At 46.2% G+C, this 21,921-nt stretch overlaps 1 protein-coding gene across 2 annotated transcripts in view; it reads left to right on the top strand.

Annotated features, from left to right (window-relative positions):
• The window catches only part of Mtus2 (microtubule associated scaffold protein 2), a 507,691-nt gene extending 491,558 nt beyond the window's left edge, over window positions 1–16,133 (top strand). For both annotated transcript variants that reach the window (XM_008825049.1, XM_008825050.1), the window contains 6 exons: window positions 1,997–2,102; window positions 5,442–5,515; window positions 8,903–9,001; window positions 10,486–10,605; window positions 13,545–13,642; window positions 15,389–16,133. In XM_008825049.1, coding sequence (XP_008823271.1) covers window positions 1,997–2,102; window positions 5,442–5,515; window positions 8,903–9,001; window positions 10,486–10,605; window positions 13,545–13,642; window positions 15,389–15,602 — 711 coding nt within the window. In that variant the 3' untranslated portion in view covers window positions 15,603–16,133. The remainder of the gene's footprint in view (window positions 1–1,996; window positions 2,103–5,441; window positions 5,516–8,902; window positions 9,002–10,485; window positions 10,606–13,544; window positions 13,643–15,388) is intronic.
• The last annotated feature ends 5,788 nt before the right edge of the window (window positions 16,134–21,921 follow it).

The raw sequence follows: 21,921 nt of genomic DNA, 5'->3' as shown, positions 1-21,921 counted from the left end.
GGGGTAAGAAACTGGGGACTGAGCCTTCTGAAAATGTGAGCCAAAATCTTTCCTCCTTTAAATTGATTCTGCCAGGTATTTGGTCACAGCAATGAAAAGTCTGACTGATACAAGTTTTAAATTCAAACACCCAGGTGTTGATCAGCAGACTTCCTTTTTTGTAGAGAGCCCTTCTTCTGTCTTTATCACCTAAGAAATTAAATGAATTATCCCAGAGAAATGAGCTTTCCCCAGAGGTCGCCCAATACTGCCAGTGAGACGCAATGTGTTCCAACTGTGTCACCAAAGAACTTCAGGAGCTGGACACATTGTCTGATTTTGTTTTAAAACACCAGGTTTGGGGACTGGAGAGATGGCTCTGAAGTTAGGAGTACTGGCTGCTCTTGCAGAGGGCCAGGGTTCGGTTCTCAGCACCCACATGATGGCTAACAACTATGTAACTCCAGTTCCAGGGGATCCGATGCCCTCTTCTGACCTCCGTGGGCATTGCATGACATGGTGCGCTTACATACATGCAGACAATACACTCATACACATAAAATAAAAATAATAAAATATTTTTAAAACACCAAGTTTTGACATGATTATAGGTCATGAAATAAATTGGATGATTGAAGCTAGTATTCTGTAAGACAACATAAAATAAAAAGTTCAAAACCAGATTATTTCAAGTAGCTGAGTAAGAATTGTTTTGCTAAACTGGTTTTAGATGTGAAGGTATATGTGTGTATGTTTGCGTGTATGTACACAGGTATGCATGTGTTGTATACTGTGTGCATGTGCATATGAATGCATGCATGTGTAACATACTGTGTGTATGGTGAGAATTTACAAGAGGTTACTGAAGTTACAGATTACCTGTACCCTGTCCAGGAGAAGTTTGCTGTCATGGGGAGAGGGTATTCTAAATAATTGCTCCAGTAAGTCATGTGTTTGAAATTAAGACAATAACCACAATAACAAAATAACCCAATAATCATATTAGGCAGTACATTTGGGTAGAGGAATCAGAAAGTATAAAGTAAAACTGAGTGTGTTGATTAGTGACAGAGTGATGCCTAGTATGTACAGGCTCAGGGTTCAATCCCCAGCACTTAGAAACCAACATGCAAACAAAACAAAAACTCTTAGATTGGCTATACACTTGTAAGTAAACTAGAGATGCACCTTCAGCCAATGAACAGGCAGCCTTTACAGGGGTAGCCCTGAAATGTCTGCTTAAGAGAAGCCCAGCAGGTGGCAATCTGAAAGGCAAGCTTAGGCCTAGGCCAGTGGTACAAGGGAAATGTACAAACCTGCTGGCCTCACCTGGGAACTAGGGAGAGGTTCCTGACATGTCACTTACTGGTCATACCTTAAGGGGGAAGCCATCGTGATGTGTGTTTGAGAGAGCATCACCATCAGGGTCAGATAGAGCAAGGTCCTCCTGCTAGCTCTGCCACTTACTAGCTTCTGGACAAAACATTTGAAACCTCTCTAAGCTCGGTTTCTTCATCTGTAAAATGGACATAGAAATGCCTATCTCATAAGGCTGCTCTGAAGGTAGAGTGGATGGAGTGTGGCAAGAAGCTTAGTGAGTGTTAATTCCCACCACCCACCTGACACTAGGAAACATTGAGAAGAGACCATCTCATTGGGAGAACTCTGTTCCTCCCTAGCATTACTTCATAGAACATTGCAGTGAGGGAAGGGAGTGCAGTGTGGGGGTCTGTAGCCAAAGGTGGGTGGAGCGGCCCTTCTGGGGTAGAGCTGCCATTTTCCTTGCAAAGAACCAGGTTGTGACAGTGACACCAGGAACTGCCACATCACCTGCAAATCCTAATTTTACCTTGGCACTAGACTGAGAGTCACTATCAGTGCAGCAACCCCAGCAGGGTTGACAAGGCCACTGACCTTTTCTTCTCCTTGAATTGTACTGTGGTCTCTAAGCAGCAAGGATACCGCTGACAACCATCCCCAGCTCTCTGGATAAGCAGTAACAGTGCCTTTCCTTCAGGTGGAAGACATCACTGCCAGCCACGAGGCTGCTCTGCTGGAGATGGAAAATAACCACACGGTTGCCATCGCGATCCTGCAGGATGACCATGATCACAAAGTCCAAGGTAGCTACTGGCCTGTGTGCAGCAAGCAGAGATGAGCAAGCAGAAGCCCTCTGGCTATAGAGCAAAGAGCCCTCTTTCCTTTCATTCCACGCTGCAGCCTTGGTGTTCATGCCTATGAAGAGAAGAACTAGAAATCCAGGCTCTAGGCAGGGCAGTGGTATGAAGCTTGCCTAGCATTCAGTAGGCCTTGGGTTCTATCCCCATCACCATGTTAAAAAAAAAAATGATTCCAAGTAATGATTTCTCTCCTCCAAAGAAATTATCTCAATGTCTAGTGAATTTTAGAATCCCCTCGAAAACTGTAACAAAAGGCAGACACCAGCCTTGGTTCTACCTGCAGTTGATCTGGATTGTGTGAGGGTGTTAAGATCTTTTATAGCTCTTTTGGTGGCTCTAAAGTGGAGTCAGACTTGAGGGCCAGTCTTCTAAGGTCAACTTGGCCTTTGTCTTGCATATGGCCTAACAAGACTAAGTGGGTTTGTGGTGCTCTTCTGGGCATGGCAACATTTCTGGAATGTTCTCTCCTTGCCTGAATTTTTGAGTCTACAGGTTCTTTTTGTCCACATTTGATAAATGAATTATCTTTGTGCTGTAATTTAAGTATGTCTTGTCCCTTCCCTACCTCCAGCATGGATTCATGTACTGGGGGTTTGTTCCCCATTGTGGTAGTATGAGAAGCGATGGAGCCTTTAAGAGGTAGAGCCCAGCAAGAGGTCCTTAGGTCATTAGGGATATACCCTTAGAAAAGATGTGGACATTGGTCTCTTTGGCTTCCTGTCTGTGATGTGGCCTCTCTCTAGCACATACTCTGTGTTAGCCAACTTTTTATCACTATCACAAAATACTGGGAACAATGTATAAAATAGGGATGAGGTGTATATTAGCTCAGTGTTTCAGAGATTCAGTCTGTGATTGATTGGCCACATTGCTTTGGGCTTTGGTGAGACAGTACATCACAGAAGTAGCAGGTAGTGGAACGAAGCTATTTATCAAGCAAAAGAGAATTGAGGAGGGCCAGAGTCCCCCAGGCCCTGTTGAAGGTAGACCCCCCCCCATGAGGTGCCTCTTTGTAATGGTCCTACCACCTCCTGATAGCACCATAAGCCCTTCCACAGATGGGCCTTTGAGGCACATTCACAATCCAACTATAGCGCACATAAGACCTTCACTCTAGCAAAGCTGATACCAGCCATACTTTTGTACCTCCAAAACCATGAGCCAAATAAACGTTTTTTTTTTCCTATAGAAAGACAGCCTGCTCATCAGATATATTATTAGAGTAACAATCAGACTAATCTGAAGATTGTATGCAAGTCATAACAATGTTACTAAGTCCAACTAAGATTTCTTAGTTTTACAGAAGAGTTTTAGTTTTCTATGCATTTACATCAATATATAAAATTTGTTTTGGATAGTTGTTGTTATTGTCATTTTCTAAAGACATCTTTATTTTTTATTTTTATTATGTGTATGTGTCTGTGTGTGTATTCCACATGTGTGGGTACTAGCAGAGGCCAGGAGAGGGTATGAGAGCCCCTAGAGTTACAGGGAGTTGTGAGCCACCTGATGTGGGTGCTGAGAACTGACTCCAGGTCTTGCAGAAGAACAAGAACTCTCTTAATTTTTGAGCCATATCTGCAACCCTGAACTTTGTTTTTAAATTTCCCCTCCCTTTATTTATTTTTTGCAACAAAACTCCCTGCACAGTATTTAATGTTCAGGCCATTGCATGCACCTGCCACGTCAAGTCCACACTGGAGGCAAGAGAGAACAGTGTCCTGAGAACTAGTCACCTCTATCCTTGATTGCAGAGCCCCGCCCTTGGCTGCTGTTGAAACCACCTACAGAGTTCAAAAGACAAAAGACAACTGATACGTAGATCCCAGCTCCAAGATTCCAATTTATTTGTTCTGGGACACATTCCAGACATTGGGGTTTTTCAAAACTCTCTACATGTTCTAATATGCAACAAAAGTTGAAAACCATTTTAGAGAACTGATAGGACAGAGTTTTGTGACCTTGAAATAAAGAAATACATAATGGGGACATGAATATTATGTAATAAGCAATGACATTAGCTGTTCTGTTGCCTTGGGGCATTGGGGTCCTCTGCCTTGCCTATCACTGCACTGCAGACAGCGAGTTCAGGAAAGGGACTGTGGATATACAGGATGCAGTAAGTCACCATGTTGCCTTTTGTTTCTGGATTTTCTCATAAATGGGCCTGGTAGATTTTTTTTTTCCCTAACAAATGAAGCTGTACTTAGACACCACATCCAAGGTCTTTTAATTATATATGATGGTCCTGGGTATATATAATAGGAGCTTAAAATTTATTATTATGGTTGGGGTGATGCACTCAGTGACCATCACACACAGAGGCAGGTGGACCAGAAGGCTACTTCATTTAATGACAATGAAATCAGCACAAACTTTGGTTTTTCCTAAATGTAAATTTCAGCTATGACAACTAGATTTCTTAGCAACCCTCCACCACCATTAATTAGAGATTTAGGCCAATGGAAACCACAAAGATTTTAATTGCAACTCATGGCAGCCAAATGGTAACTGTTGGTCTCTGGGATTCTCCTGTTCCAAGCACAGGATCTGGGCTGATTAATGAGACCATCCTTCCTTGTAGTTATAACACAAAAACAAATTGTTGGTATAGGCAGAATGCGACTGGCTTCACCCAGGTGATAAGACTCTTCCTATCCGGAGGAAAACAAAATCCATTTGCCGAATACCTCCTATGTCACGTTGTTCTCTCTAACCTGCAAATTATTGCTGGGCTGGTGCTCTTCACAGAGCAGAATTATTCCTTCCTTACTGACACAGCACTGGTCCCGTCCACACTGTGAACACACCATCAAGCACAGCTGGCAAGATGTCTGTTCCAGTTCTTCCCTGCTTGAAAATCTCCTTCGTTAGCCCCAGGTGGATGCTTTGAAGTGGGAAGGGCAAATCCTGGGGGCAGAAGACAATCACTGTTACCCACACTGTTGTTTCACTGTTAGGAAAGGGGAGCAAATTAGTGGGTCCTTTGTGCCAAGGCCCCCTGATGAGGATCTTTTAGGTGCAGAAGTGTATATGCACATGTGCAGCTTCCCTCCCTTTTGTTCTTTCCCCTCTTCTCTCCCTTCCCCTGCTCCCTTTTTTCTTTCTCTCCCTCTCATACATCCAATCTGATAATCACACTCAGTTTCAGACTGTCAGAGGAGACCTTGAATCTGCTGTAAATAGCAATTATTTACCTAAAGTCACTAGTCTGCTAAAACAACCTTGTTTTATGGTTTTCAAAAGAAAGACCCAGTCAGCAATTTGATCTTTTCTCTCCAGAACTGATATCTACCCATGAACTTGAAAAGAAAGAATTGGAAGAAAACTTTGAAAAACTGCGGCTCTCATTACAGGTTAGTATTTCCTTCACTTTCCTAACCAGTGTTAGAATGACAACAGCATTATTCTCACTCTCAAACTCTATCTGGAACCTGCTATGTACTGGAGTCTAAGCTAAGTACTGGAACACAGGTGAGGAAGACAGTCCCTGTCCTTTAGACTTCTGTTCTGGCTTTAGCTGTGGCAAAAAGACAACTGAAAGCATCAGAAAGTAACTCACGCTTGTACCTAATGAGCAGTACAGTTAGTGGGCACTGACAACGTTCAGAGGAATTACCTGGCACTTGCTGTGTCAAAGATACCTGAACAGTAACTGAAAAGGGAGGACAGTGGAAGGGAACCTTCTAGACAAGGGGAATGGTGTAAGTAGAGCTGTAAAGGTCAGAACTAACAGATCATACTCTCAGAATTTTAAAAGGGCCTTAGGTTACCCGGAGGTGGGCATGATAAAACTCACCCTTTCTGCCCCTCATGGCCACCTGGGGAAAATGTTGGTCTCTGATGCTAACAGAGCTGCCTGGCTTCCTCCCGGTCTCTAAGGGGAGAATGTGGAGTCTCCTGGTTTCATGCATCTTCCTCCTGCCTTCCAGAGATCTGCCAGCTGCCTTTAAGAAAGGTCAGTGGCAGCCCTCAGCCCTAGCAGGAGCTGACTAAAAAGCAGAGGTGGTGGGGTGGCCCAGCCATGTTCCCAGGTAGACAAATTATGACTAGAGAGAAAATGACTTTTCAGCTATCAGGGTCGCTCATGTCTAGAAATTGGGAAGATGATTCCCATGATTGTAACATGTATGTAAGAATCTTGCTTTTTTGATGACAGCTTGCTTTCCTCAGGCAGTGTCTGCCACACTGAGCCTGCCCCACAAGGAAAGAATACAGAGTCACAGTGAGGAGAACACTGTGTGGAAAATGTGTAGGCTGGGGCATAGCTTAGCAGCAGAATGCTTGCCATGCGTGTCACTGAGTCCGCTCTGCCCATGATACCCAGGGGCTATGGAATTCTGCATGTTTTAAAAAAATTAATTTTTGCCTGCATGTATATAAGTCCACTCAGGTGTGCAATGCCTGTGGAGGTCAGAAGAGTGAGTCAGATCCCCTAGAAATGGATTACTGATAACTGGCACTATGTAGATGCTGGCAACTGAATCCTGGTCCTCTACAAGAGCAACCAGTGCTCTTAACTGCTGAGCCATCTCCAACCAATTCTTTGTATTTTGACTGTAGTGCTCCACTCAAAAGAAACTGAGCTAGAGATTGGTGTGGGGTAGGGGGGAGTGGGATAGAGTCGCTAACGTCCTTGTGCTACCGGCAGCTAGAGAAACTGCTAGTTTGAGAGTTGATCTTTGAGTTCAAATCCCCACTGTATCTGTTCTTGCTAGCTTTGCGATCCTAGCCGCTGTCAGCCTCAGTGATTCACCTATGAAATGGAGATGATAACAGTGCCTTTCTCAAGGTCTGAGCAGATGAAGGAATTAATGTGTAACAGTTAAATAGCCTGGCCTGGCTCCCGTGCTGAGCTCTGAGAAACTGATATCACATTAGCTCCAGGTGGTACCGAATTTGTTATTAGCATGCCTTTTATTGACTTCCGACTGGCCCTTGCTGGGTCACACCACCAGCCCGACATAAATAGTAGCCAACGCAGGTTGCAAATCACTCTGTCCTGTGACTGCCACGGAACAATTCTGTCCCTTCAGGTCTGTTCAGAATAGTGAACAAGGCAGAAAAATCACAATTCGATGGTTTAGATCCATCCTGGATGGTAATTGTTTAATGAGTTCAGTATTGCTTTGCTTTGTAGTGGTGGAAAAGAAGCTTAAAAGAAATGCTTTCTTGGGTAATGCCCACGAGGTTTAATGTGGGAGTCAGGTAGCAACACAGACATTTTATAGTCTGTTCTGAAAGCTAGGGCAGTGGTGTGGTAGCCTTGTGCTCGGCCCCAGGCAGACATTTCCATGCATCAGCTCATGTGAGCACAAACTCCCACCAACAGTTATATTGCAGTCATATACCAACATTTGCATTTAATGACTCCGCGGGGACTTTTTTTTCTTAAAAATGAGAGGGAAGTAACTGGAAGAAAGGAGAGAGAGAGAGAAAGGAACCTTTCCAGGGAGGTTTGAAAACTGAAGCTGGTTGCCATGGTGAATAAAGGAAGCAGCCCAGGGAACTGGCACACACTACAGTTCTACCCTGGAGAGTCACAATATTTGTGACTGCTCTTTTGACCACTGGGCTAAAGCTATTTCTCTTTCCAGAAGGGTTCATGAGAACACCTGGTCCCTGTGTTTTAACATTGCAGAAATGGAGCCATTGGGTGAACTTCTAGAATCCTCATTGAGTGAGCTATGAATGGAAGAGGCTCCTTAGTCAAGGTCACTGACAAATACCCTTCGCTTGCTGTGATGATATTGCCATGGCTAAGGTTGAGTGGGAGGGCCTCTGCAGCCACATTTGCTCTTTGAGCTAAAAAATAATTCCGTGTCCCACAGGCTTCATTCCTTCAGCACACACAGTCAGCTGCCCAGGCTGGCATGGCCTGGGGGTGGCGATGCTTGTCTGATGAGGAGAGACAGAGGATGAGTCTAGGTTGCTTCTCTCATAAAGCAGCCCACCCTTGAAGTCAGAAGGATCAGTTGGGGGCCAGCAGTAAGACTGGGATGAGAGAGGCCTGGCAGAGGAAGGTTATGCCCAAAAGGGCATGGGGGATAGGATTCCAGAACCCAAACCAGCTTTGACACTGTGCTAAGGAGTATATACTTCTCCCTGAGGACAGTGAGGTACATATAGGCAGCAGGGCAAGAGGTTAAGGTTTATGCATTAGAAAGATGAGTGTGACTGTGGCCTGTAAGCAATAAGAGATGATGTAGTGCTGAGTCCAGGATGGAGCCCACAGAGGGGCCTGAGATGGTGGGGTGCCATCCAGGGAGGTATCCAGGGACATGAAGAAGGCACGCTTGGCAGGACTTCACAGATCAGTAGCGTGGGGTAGTTGAAGAGCAGAAGAAGATGTCCAGAATGGGTGCAGGTTTCTGGCTGAAGCTCTACAAGTAGGAAGGGTGCTTCTTTATGGGGGGTTAACTGTGGCTCTTCTGAAGTCAGGACCTGATGCCCAGGGCCAGTTTTTTCTCTCTGCTCTCTGAATCTGCAAGATCACACATTAAATGACCCCTGTTCACCAGCATTGAACCCCTCTATGTCAGTGTTTTTGTGTCTTTTCTGGGCAAGAGACTAGAAGGAGGCAGCCAGAGTTGTTAGCTGCCCTCTCCCTCCATCATAGGCCTCCCATGAACTCTTTTGCTGAGCCCCATGGTAAGGTAATCACCTCTGTCATCCCAGCTATCCAAATCCCAGTGTTTACTCCACAGTGGTCCACACTGGACATCTCCTGTTGTTACTTGCAGGACCAGGTGGACACACTGACCTTCCAAAGCCAGTCTCTGCGGGACCGAGCACGGCGCTTCGAGGAAGCTTTAAGGAAAACCACGGAGGAGCAGCTGGAGGTAGGCATAGCTGCCTAGGCAGCCCAGTACATGGGGCTGTAAGCTGGGCATCCTCTGAAGTCTTACCCAAGGATGAGGCCTCTGTGCTGATATGCTGCTACAGTGATGGCTGGTCCCCTACATCTTTGGGATGTTTATACAGTGTTTGTCAGTACCGCTCCTCAAAACAGCCCAACTCCCACAGCACTCCCCAGATAGGTTCCTTGGGTGCCTATAATATGCACAGTCTGTAAACTCTACTCTGGCCGGGGCCAGCCCTGCACCTCACTCCCCTAATTGTGCCTTAGGCTGGCAGAAGGCAGTGCCAGCTAAGATGTGAGTTAAAAGATTGAAGAAAAAATTTTCCCAGAACACCTGAAAAACCTCCTCCTACCTAATGTAGTATTGTAGATTAAGTACATAGCACCCAGTTAAATTTGAATTGCAGACAAGGTGAAGTTTTCAGGGTGAATATCTTCCATTGAAACATTACCCTAATTTTTCCCCTGTATACTAGACAAGTCCTCTACCACCAAGCTAAATTCCTAACTTTCCTCCTACATTTCATTTGGAGACAGAGTCTCATAAAATTGCCTAGGCTGTTTTTGAACTTGTGATCCTCCTGCCTCAGCCCCTTAAGTAGCTGGGATTACAGGCCTAAAGTGCCACATCTAGCTTACTTATTTTTTTTTCTTTTTTCTTTTTTTCTTTCTTTTTTTTTTTGTCTTTTTGAGATAGGGTCTCTCTGTATCCCAGCTGGCCTGGAACTTATTATGTAGCTGACCTTGAACTCACAGAGATCTGCCTGCCTCTGTCTCCTGAGTGCTGGGATTAAAGGTGTGCATCACCATGCCTGGCTTAGCTTTCATTTTTAAATATTATCTGAAATTCAAATTTAACTATACCTTTTAAAAAAAAAAGATATATTTATATTTTATATGTATGAGTAAATTGTCTGTATGTATATATATGCACCACAAGCATGCAGTGCCCACAGAGGCCAGAAGAGGGCATTGGATCCCTTGGAACTGGAGCTATGACTGATTATAAGTTGCCACATGGGTGCTGGGAACTGAACCCAGGTCCTCTGGAAGAGCAGGAAAGGCTCTTAACTGCTGAGCCATCTCTGCAGCCCCATGTCTGCCTTTTTACTCCTTATATCCACCAGCCCTACTTTAGTGTTTCAGTAAGCCTTTCTCTTAAAAGTGTTTACTGCATTTTAAACCACTTTGCTCTTTTTGTATGTATGGGTGTGTGGGGCTTCCCCACCTGCTCAGGTGGGACACATGAGATCCCAGTGCCCTATAAATAAGCTGTCTGGATGTTAAAGCCTGTGTTATTCCAGGAGTTTCCCTCAGAGGTGCTGACAGCCTGCTCCCTCACTGGTGCTGCAGCCACACACTGGGGTGTGTGACAGAGCCATGCTGAGCTGGGTTTATAGCACTGAGTCACCCTGGGTTGTGCCAGAAACCTGGCAAAAGTCCCATCACTCTGTGCCCTTGTAGATTGCGCTGGCTCCTTATCAGCATCTGGAAGAAGACATGAAGAGTCTGAAGCAGGTGTTAGAGATGAAGAATCAGCAAATTCACCAGCAAGAAAAGAAGATTATCGAGCTGGAAAAGCTGGTGAGTTGGCCTGCTTGCTCGGCTGAGTGACCACTGTGACTTTCCCCTGTCCTCACTGATGACAGTGTGCAGTGAGGCATGTCCCTTCCTTGCCTGCTGCTCACAGGTGAACAGAAAATTCACAGCTGAGTCCAGAGGCTCTTCTCACAAAGCCAGGACTTCGGACAAGGAGTCTCAGTGGCCTCTAGTACCTAGCTGCCTTTGCTTTGCTCCAGTTTTTCTGGGGAGTGCCATGTCCCTCCCCCATCCTGAAGGATATGCAGTTAGCCAACAGCAGGGACTGTCCATCACTGCTGTGCACCAGGCAAAAGCATAGTCCTTTCACTCTAATAGCGCACCTGGGTAGTGGGTGCTTCTAGTAGCACAAGATAGAGACCTAGGAAGAAGACATTGTCACCTACCCAGTGAGTGACTGTGGCTAGGAGGCAACCCTGCCAGGGTTTTCAAAACCCCAGAGGGCAGAAGGGGCAGGAGGGTGTTCTGGAACTCCAGGCATGGGGGCCTCACCCTTATGACCCAATCTCTTCCCAAAGACCACATTCCAAACGCCATCTCCTGGGGGGTTAGATTTCAACATACCTGTTTTGGAGGGATGGGAACAATCAGTTCATAGCAAAGAGCTTGCTCTCATTGACACTTCATCTTGGTCCTCTGGAGATTCCTGAAAACTAGCCCAGGGCACTCCTAGAAAAACAGAACAGTGCTTACCCCCTCTAAGGCTCAAATATGGGCTAGTATCCCTGGAAGGATCCCAACAGTGACCAGGGTAGATACTTGCTTCTTCTTGAAGAGACCATCTTCAAGAGATATGTATCTCTCTTTCTTATGCATACATATACACACAGCATATTTTTATAATTTACTTATTTTATGTGTATGAGTGTTTGGCCTACATGTATGTAAGTGTACCTTGTGCACACAATACCCCTGGAGGTCAGAAAAGGGCATCAGATTCCCTGGAATTGGAGTTACTGATTGTTGTTAACAGCCATGTGGTCCTGGGAACCAAACTCAGGTCCTCTGCAAGAGCAGCCACTGTCCTTAACCACTGAGGCATCTCTTCAGCACATTTTGTATTTTTTGTACAAGTATTCTATAACCTACTTCTAAGGAACAAGTCAGTTGTGTTTGTTTTTTTGTCCTTTTTAAACTAGGGATTTGCTATGTAGCCCATGCTGATCTGGAACTTGTGATCCTCCTGCCTCTGCCATCTGAGTGCTAGGACTGTAGGTGTATATCACCACACCCATGTTAAGAGTTAATAATTGATCACCTGTTTTCCATTTGCCTCTGGAACATCCATCCAGAAGCTGACCCAGAAGCACCTGTTGCATTTGGTTCATATGTCCCTCTCTGTCAAGGACTCACTCTTTCAGTAGAGTGAAAGCAGGTAGCTTCACCACGAGTGCATAGCAGGTAGCAGGAAGACTGTGGTTTGTCTGTTAGCAGTGTGCTGAGTGATGGGGGGCACGTGGCTCATTCCAACAGCCCAACACCTGACATGGTCCACAGAGAATGCAGCCTGACTAGGGTAATACTAAAGGCACCCAAATACCCACCTTCCCCTTGTGACTAGGCTGTCCACATCAGGTCACTGAGGAGCCTCTGGGTCTATCTGCTATGTTTAGTCATATTCAGGCCTTGCTGCATGCCTGCATAACATTCTATCCTGGGAATCTTCCCAGGCAAAAGAATCTGTTGCAAATTTCCTGCTTCCTGGGAACAAAGATGAAGGCCAGGTAAGGTGCCCTGCCCCAGGCCTTGGCAAGGATTCCCAAACCCTATTCGTGGGCAAGTGGCAGTTTTCTTTCTTTAAAGATTAACTACATGAACAATGTCTTACATCCTTTCACAAAACAATTCAGGCACAGTGGCTCACCCCAGAAATTGCAGCTGAGGCAGGAAGATTGCCCCATGTTCCAGACCAGCCTGAGTTACATAGTGAGTTCCAAGCCACATGGGCTACAGAGTAATATCCTACTTCAAAAAACAACAACATAAACCCTTCTAAACTCATTAGAATGGAAGTGTACTTCAGCTAGATCTCACAGTGACAGAGAAAATAGCACAGATCAGGCCTTGCTGATAATGTGCCAAAGCTGCTCTTATCTTTTACTTTTTAGATTTACTTATTTTCATGTTATGGGTATGTGTGTTTTGCTTGCATGTTTGTAAGTACACCACATGTATGCAATGCCTGCAGAGACCAGAAGAGGGCATTGGATTCCCCCAGAACCAGAGTTACAGGCAGTTGTTACTCATCATGTGGGTGCTGAGAATTGAATCTGGGTCCTCCGCAAGAGCAACCAGTACTCTTAACCACTGAGCCATCTCTCCAGCTCCTGTGGTTTTAAAATTAACCTTAGCTACTGTATTTGCAAAGCAAAGAAGAGCCCTTCAACTTCTAGGCTTCTTTGCTTCATGTTCCTAGCGTTAAAGGAAAAAGTCTCTATAGTACTGGCCCCTGTATTCCTCTATTAATTCTGAAGAGTTGGGAAAGTCAGAGTGTGCACAACTGGCCAAGGACACTGATGCACTGCAGCTGACCACAGGAGCCACTGGTCCAATAAGATCCTGATGGTGTCCTCAGCTTGTCTCTGATCATGCCAGTGACCCAGAACACTCACTCAAAGAACAAATTTACACAGGAACTCAGTGCATACAGACACTCACGCATACATATGCACAAAACAAAACCTATGCCTAAAACATATATCACAGTGCTGCACACTGGCATTTTCTGTTCTATTTTTCTAAAAACAAAATGTTCATGTCCTTTGTTCCTGTCACCCGACTTTCCAACCCACGGGTGCATTGTGGACAAGCAGTTTACAAAATGCTGTTCCTGATAATCCTCCAAAGTGCAGAAGCCAGGGGCACTGGCTTGCTGCTGGCCTGTGACCTGACTGAGAATCTCTTAAATATTGTGCCTTTCATAGGTGGAAAAGAACATTATCTTGGAAGAAAAGATACAAGTGCTCCAACAGCAGAATGAAGACCTGAAAGCAAGGATTGACCAGAACACAGTTGTCACCAGGTGGGTGGACCTGACTTCTCCTTGTGTGTCTACCTCACGGTGGCATTGTCCTTGAGCTTCTGCAGTTCCCAGTGTCCAGCCTGCCTCCCTATGAGATGCTTCCCCAAATAATCTCCCGGTGTCTCTCACATGACCAGAAGAAAAGCACATAGCTGTGATCCCTTAGTGCACATCTCCACCGTGTATCAGTACCCCACTTCCCAGGAGTACAGACCTCATGTGTGGACAGCACCAACCCCCCCACCACCACTCCCCAACTCCTGACAACAGATGTAGGGATTTGAAAAGAAGCAGCAGTGGACTGTTCTCGGGCAGATGAGAAGCACTGCTAGGTGACAACCTCAGGGTTCCTAAAGCCAGTTCGTTCCCTCTCAGTTCAGCTTGTCCCTACAGGATCTGCTCCTGACAACAGATGTAGGGATTTGAAAAGAAGCAGCAGTGGACTGTTCTCAGGCAGATGAGAAGCACTGCTAGGTGACAACCTCAGGGTTCCAGAAGCCAGTTTGTTCCCTCTCAGTTCAGCTTGTCCCTACAGGATCTACTCTGAGGAGCCCTCCTTCCATGGTAGGATGAGGAGTCCCCGCCCACCAGCTCAGAGCCGGGTGAAAGCAGGGTTCTGGCTTCCTTGGTCAGCTGCAGGTTATTTCATCCAGTAAAGCTAAGTCATCCTAGTGAGATCCAGGCCTGAACCCTTTCCTTGGTCTACTAGACCAGGCCCCTCAGTGCAACCATGGTGTGTCATCCTGTGCATGCACACACAGGCTCACATGCACATGCTCATATGCATGCACTCATATATGCTCACACACATGTACATTCATATTTACATGCTTATATACTGCTTACACTCCTCATTCTCACACCCAAGTATTCACATATGTATGCACGCATGACAGTCATTGCCTCTTTCCCCGATTCTCTGGTACCAGTATTCTGTTCCCACCTCAGAGGCACACAGGAAACACCACACTGGGGTAGCAGGCCCCATCATCCCAGCGCCGTGGGCCCCCAGGTCTGTGAGTAGACAGTTTCAGCAGCCGCCTTTCAGATGCAGCCAGAGAATGGGTGGACATGTCTGAATGGCACCAGACTCCTGGAATCTGCAAGGTGCCTCCTCAGAGAGTGATTTTCTGGTCTTCAGTCCATCCAGCTATAAAGTGCATTTATTTTTACTGTTAGTTCCTCAGAGATGCTATCATTTTAAAATACATGCAACAAAGCCAGCAACCTAAGCATCATGACAGACCACAAAAAAAGCTTTTTCTTCATCCTTTATCAGTAAACATTAACCAAGCATCTATTTGCTGGGTGGCATGCTAAATGTCAACGGACAACTTACAGAGCCTTAGCCCTGTCCTCCAGGGCTTGTGTTCCAGAGGCAGATAGGTGAACAAGTCAGCTTCTACAGCAGGGCTAATGACTTCTGTCATGGAAGCATGTACCTGGGGCAAGAGGTAATGGGAAAACATTCCTGGCTATCTGGCAGCCATCTCTCCCTTGATCACAGACATGGTTCCATAAGGCAGCCTTTCCTATGGGCCTTTAGTAGCACACCCACACTACCTACTACTTCCCTCCTTTCCACTCCAGCCTCCAGCTTTTGCCCTGTGCACAAACAACTAGCACCTCCCCTGACCCAGCAGGGGCCCGTGAGCTGTGAGGTGTTGTCTCTGCCCTATACCCATCAAGCCTGATCTCAAGTGTTATAGCAGACTTACTGCCTGACTGTCATTCTCCCCCATGCAGACAGCTGTCAGAGGAAAATGCCAATCTCCAGGAATATGTGGAGAAAGAAACCCAGGAAAAGAAGAGATTGAGCCGAACCAATGAAGAACTACTTTGGAAACTCCAAACTGGGGACCCAACGAGCCCAATTAAACTCTCCCCTACATCCCCGGTTTACCGAAGCTCTTCCTCTGGACCATCCTCTCCAGCCAGAGTCAGCACCATGCCTAGATGATATCACCCTGCCACTCACAGGAGTGCAGGCTTCTGTCCACCCGAGGGAGTGCTGGCCAGGTGCTGGCAGCCACCCTGCGCGCATGCTCAGTAGCTGCATAATGCATCCTAGGCAGCGTCCTTTCTGACCCCATGTAAGACTGTCCTGGTATTGATGCTTCGGAAGGTGTAAACTGTAGGGTCTGATGTCCAAAAATGTTTTACCATAGTGAGAGCCGAAAGAAAGACAACTCCAATTGTTCTTGAGTGATGAACTTTCACTGCAGAATTTCAGGTTAGTTACAAACAGCTCAGTTTTGAATACATGGAATACTTGTGTGCTGCACGATACGTGTGTATATTCAGATATTTGTATGCACACGTGGTGATCCTGAATTGCATTTTTTATAACATGATGTGCTGACATATTTTAGTGACGGTCAGCAGTTTTCTAACTTGTGCCTAAGAATTATTGGGAAATGAAAATGTGTTTCTATCTAGTTTCCCAGGAATATTTCTACCCAAAATAGAAAAAGGAAAAAAAAAAAAAAGATAGAAGAAGCGCCTTTCAGTCTGCCACCGCGTGGTACTGTTTAACATAAACACCAGCGATTTGTAAATGGTAACTGTCTTTGGAGCAATTAGCCTTTTAGTCCACATGAGGTGGGGGTCGCTGTTACTCCACTGGCAGATTTTAATTATGAATCCTCCTGTCTTGAGTGGATGAATGGCAGCGGGGAAACTCCACGAGATCAAGCAGTTTGCCGATGTTTCTCATCATAGCAATTCATCTATAGCCTCGTAAACACAAGTTTTACTTTTCTCCTAAATGGCGTCTTGGAATCCATCACTAAGTTCTTATTGCATCCTCAGGAAAACATGGAGGAGTGTGAGGGTGAGGATGAACTTGGAGAAGACCAAGATGATTGATGTTCTCTCCTCCTGAAGGAACACTGCTGCTAGGGGCCATGTTTGACCAGGCAGAGGAAGGACATGTCCTCCATCACTGCATTTCATAGGCAACCCCCCTTCAGTTTGGTTCTGTGACTCAACCCCATCCCCACACATTGAGTTGGCTCAGGGGTTCTAGTTGGGGCTTCCAGAAAACCAACCTGTCTGAGGAAATCAGCTCTAGAGGTGCTAGATCATATCCTTTCTTCTGATCACCCAGTGCTGCACCTGGCAGTGGCCCCATCCATCTTAGCCCCAGAGGTTCTCCCAAACAGAGCCCAATGAAACAACTAGCCAGCAGCCACCAGCTGCTGGACTGGCCTTTGTCTCTGAGATGGTAGAATTAGAAAATGAAAGTTATTCATGTAGTGCTGTGGAAGATTAGGAGCATGATTCACAAACAGAAGTAGTTTTAACAGTTGATATGGTGGTGATAATGATGCCTTTGTTTCCTGTATGTGACAAAGACCCTTCACTTTCCAAGCATGGCCCTGTCTTTGAGCACGCCCAAGACAAGAAGAGCCATTGAGCCAGGAAGAAACAGTCCATGGAATGGATGGGGTCAGCTTGTCTAAGGACACACACAGACACAGACACAGACACACACGGCTGACACAGAGGCAGACGTGGTCTGTGTCCCTCTCATGGCTTAAAGTCAGGCTTCCTGGCCTCAGATGGTGCATCTTATAGCCAACCTCTATGGGTCTTGCCCATTCTAGGGACATACACAGTAGACACACATTGAAGAAACAGATCTTTTCCCTTTTGTGGCTGCGCATGATACTGTGATACTGAGTTGGGCATTCCATTAGAGTAGACCATGCCACACCAACTCAGCACACAATTATTTATTCTTTTAGCAGGCCCAACTTGCAGGCATAAGTTTGGTGGCAGCATAGATCTCCAGATTAGGACCTGCCTCTGCAACCGTACCTGCTAAAGGCAGGTATGCAGCAATATAGACTTTGGTGTGATGATAGAATGTGGTACAGTATGTTAGGCTGTTGTGGTCAAAGTTATAGCAATGTTAGAACTAACTACATACCCTCATTAAGTGAACTAGAGCTTTGCCCTAACCAGCCTTGACCTTGGACACTTGAACAAATTTCCCCATGGCCCTGGCTTCGTTTCTCCATCACAGACATCCATCACGTATGGCGCCCCACTTGAATTGTCACTGCTCCTGAGATCCAGGTGGCCAGAGCTGCTGTGCCTCTTCTATGATCCTTCTGCCCCCATGCCGCTATGATCTGGACCTCTCAGCATGGAAATCTGCCTCTGTCTGCCTCCCCAGGCTGGGACACTGCACCTGCTGCAGACAGACTCACTAAACAGTGCCAGGCTCTTCATGGCATCCAGAGTTCCCCCTGATTTGCTCCTACCCACTTGCCAAAGGCTGGGATGAGGTCCTGGCAATGTCAGGATGGGTTGGGGCTCGGGGTCTGGTACTCTGGGATTAGTTGGAGAGGGTCACAGTGTTCCTGCTCCTCCAGTTTCGGTGTTGCATTTTTGTGTTGAACTCTAAAGCCTATTAAAATGAACTTGAGGGGCTCTCTGTGATAACCACATGATGTAACTGGAAAACGATCTTTCTGGCTAGAGGTGCCAGGCAAGGAGGCAAAGGTGGTTTGCATACCCTTTTCTATATGTGCCAGGATCAACTGATTGTCACCAAGAGGTCTAGTGATTCTGCTGCTCTCAGGCTCAGTAGGTCCAAGGCCCTGCCTCCACTCTTTCACCCTGGGGTCTTCAACCCATGACCTGGACTTGGGCAGCTCTGTGGCTGTACTTTACCCAGCTGATGGGGTGCCGGAGGGGTTAGAAAGGAGACACAAGAGTGAGTGCAACCCCCTTGCTGTACACTTTGGATAAATTCAGGCCTGGAGAAGCAGATGTTGCCAAGTCCTGTCCACTTGTATTTGTTACTCCTCTCATGGGACATCTTGAAGTGGGGTCCACACCGATGGGGAGAGGGACACAGGATGCTGGCAATCCCTCTGACTTTCTCTGGAACACCCCAAGTATAGTCAGGTTACATGCTTACTCCTCCCTTCAATCTGGCCACTCTTCCCTCTCAAGCAGCCTCATTGTGGGTTATGGACAGTTTGTCCAACCCAACCTTACCTTAGAGTATCCCACAAGTGCCTGGCATTGCTTGGGGCCACAAGGGAGACCCCCGTTTGCCACTTCCTTGGGTTCATTTTGTGGAGTGTGTGGGAATGGCAAGGTGGTGGGAGTCTCTTGTGAACAATAGCTGAAATGCCCCTGGGTGGAGGATACACTGCAGACCACTTCCTAGCCTCATAGGGAAGCTGCCAGGATCTCCTGCAGATCATTCATGCTGCCCAGATTACTGATCAGTACCTACTGATACATGACTGGTCAACATAGCCCAATCTGTTAGTTTCTTCTAGGATGTCTTGAGTGTCCTCCTTTCTAGTAGCTACCATCCATTGTCCTTGTCCCCACCCTGTGTGGTGAACAAGATTGATGTCAGCACCTCTGCTTATAAAGGAGTTGGATAGTGACTCATGCCCTGGCATGTGCAGGAAATGAGATTAGCCCCAGCTCTCTCGTGGCTGTGGAGAACTGTGTTCCCTCCATGGTGGATCCATAGTGGAAAGAGGGAACTTGAACTCCATTCCTTTGTCACCGTATGTGCACTAAGGAGCCTTGAAGGTCCCAGCTGTCCTGTGTGGGAGATTTGTATCCTCTCTAGAAGGAACCCAGGTATTGAATGGTGCCCTACCTATGGTTAGAGGAAAGTCATTCTCAAAGCAGGTGCTGTATCAATGCAGGGCATCAGCAAACAACTCTGTGCTCTCTTGCAACTCCCTTTGTTCTCATGCATGGTGATCAGCCAGTCCGAGGAGCCTACCCACTCCAGGGTCTGCATCAAATGCACACATGCACATGCACACAATGCTTTTGCCACAACTAAAGACTGAAATGATTCTTCCATGAAGATGGGAACTGGTTCACTTACATTGTTTCTTTTTAAAGCCAGCTTTTCTCAGACCTCATGCCCCAAACCTCATAAAAACACTGAAAGGCACCTGTTGTTTCTAAACATGGAACTGTTCATTCTCGTCCTGGCATGGAGATGCCACTGCTTGCTTGGCTCACCCCCTATGGATGCATTTCCAGTGCCAGCACAGTGAGCAAGCTCTTTGGCTCTGATTTCCCGTGTGTGCGACCCTCTGGGAAGCCCCACTTCCTTTCCTCTCTGGCACACTCAGTGGACACCTGAACACGCCTGCTGATTTGTCTTGCACCTAGATGAATGGGGCGAGCACACTTTATTCCCCCATCCCTTGTGCTGGTAGAACATGCTGTCATGGCATTGAATTTCAGCACATCAGCACACAGCTGCTGCCTGTTCCCTACTCAGTCTTCAGTCCCGTGGGATTAGGTGCTGGCTTCATTGAGATGCTAGAGGTTTGCAGCTGTTCTTCTCATTAACAAAGGTACTACCTGCTTTACCACGAAGCCTTTTTCTTACATTGCTCTATTTATAGCTTGGTGGATAAGCTTAAGTCAGTGGAATTAAAGGGTTCCCTTTGAGAGGGGGCTGACAGGCTTTGTAAGTTGCTTCCAGCCCTCTCCACTGCAGCCCCATATTCTGCCCAGGACTGTGTAGTGACTGATAGATTTGAAAGGCAGGGCAGCTGTCTGGGCTTTGAGGCCATAGAGATTCATCAGTTCCTTGAATGCTGAGTCATATGGGGAAAGAGCTGACTCACCAGAAGCATTTCATAGTCAAACAGGGTTGGAGGAAGTTTGATGAGGACCCCCTCAGGATTCCAGAATGGCATGGGTTTTCTGAAAACTGCTGAAAAACTTTGAGCTGCCTTTTTAGGCTACCAGTGTACTACTCCATTATGGCCACTAGATGGCACTGGGTTGCTACAGGAACCAGGGTCCTGTAGCACGTGGCCCAATTTGTGCTAAAACCAGAGGCGGTCTCCTTATGACAGACATGCCCTGTGCCTGTTTTGCAATTTGGGACACACAGGGCACTCTCTTAGAAACTTTACTAAGTCAACTCATTTCGTGAGACAGGAGATGTTTCTCACCTCCCTTCTCACCTCCCTTTAAGTTGTAGCCAACAGTAACTGGGCCATGGAAGAGGTGCCCTGTTCCCTGACACTGCACATCCTTGCTTACATACTGCCCAAGTTCAGGGTCTGCCTCCCTCAACAGTCAAAGAACATGAGATGTGTGAAGCATACCCTTATAGATACCTGTCACCTACTTCTGTTCTAGAACATGCCAAGTGCCAGGAAGAGGGCAGCCCCCTGGGTGTCTGCCCATGGGGTGTCTGCCTCCACCACAATCCCCCCTGGGAGAACACAAAGATCAAAGCTTATCTTCCAGCCTCATTCTTGTGAATCACTGTTCTCAGTGTTTGGCTTGAAGGTCCACTTAGCTAAATTTGTCTCTGGTGCAACAAAAAAAATTGTTTCCTTCCCTCGTACTGGGGAATGAGGTCAGTCGTCCTTTGGAGAGCTACAAATCCTGTTCTCAGCCTCTGTGTTCTGCATACAACCAGTTCCCCACAAGATGGTGTATGTGGTGACCAGGGCAAGCTCTGGTGTCAGTGGGCTGAGGGGGTTTTGCTGAGACCCACGCCCCCTAGTATATGCCTGATGGCTGGTGACCTCTGCAGTCCTAAATCCATGTGAGTCTGGAGGGGTAAGAGGTGGGAAGCAGTGAGGTCCAAATAGCTAAAAAGCTAAAATCATCTCCCAGAAATGATTTCAAGGAAACAAGGCCATAGGTAAAGCCATCAACCATGACCAGTAGGAAAATGCTGAAAGCTTGTCGACAAGCAGGACCTTGACCCTTCCATACTGGGGCATCCTCTGCTCAAGAAACTGCCAAATGCTGCTAGATAGAACACCTGAGATCACACAGTGCACGTGGAAGCCAGACGGGATTTATTAGAATTTGCAGAAGCATGAGATAATGTACCACAAAATAGCTTTGTTTTTATAACAAAAAAGTATGGGAGGGAGTTGTCAATGTACAATATGGTCAGCAACAAGGAGAAACAAGCAGTTTCACATTTTTTTAAAGGTGATGGATGACACCTGCACTTATCCTTAAAATATAATAAAAAAAACTCAGGAGTCCAGCAGAGACCAACCTGATTTGCAGTTAGCTTGAGTCTTAATCTAGTATCACCATTATAAGAAACTACAAGGAAACTATTAGAAAAATAGAACATCAAACAAGCAAAAAAATATCATACAATTTACATAATAAAAAAACACATAACTCTTTTAATAATGGCTCCATGTTCAGTAGAAGAAAAAATTATCCTGGAGAAACCACAGCTATTCAGGTTTGATAATAAACCAATCCTCATTAGTATCATAACCCTTTGT

The sequence above is a fragment of the Nannospalax galili genome, unplaced genomic scaffold, assembly GCF_000622305.1.
Source record: "Nannospalax galili isolate Female #2095 unplaced genomic scaffold, S.galili_v1.0 scaffold768, whole genome shotgun sequence".
NCBI lineage: Eukaryota > Metazoa > Chordata > Mammalia > Rodentia > Spalacidae > Nannospalax > Nannospalax galili.
The sequence above is the reverse complement of the archived record's forward strand: the minus strand, read 5'-3'. Positions and strand labels throughout refer to the sequence as shown.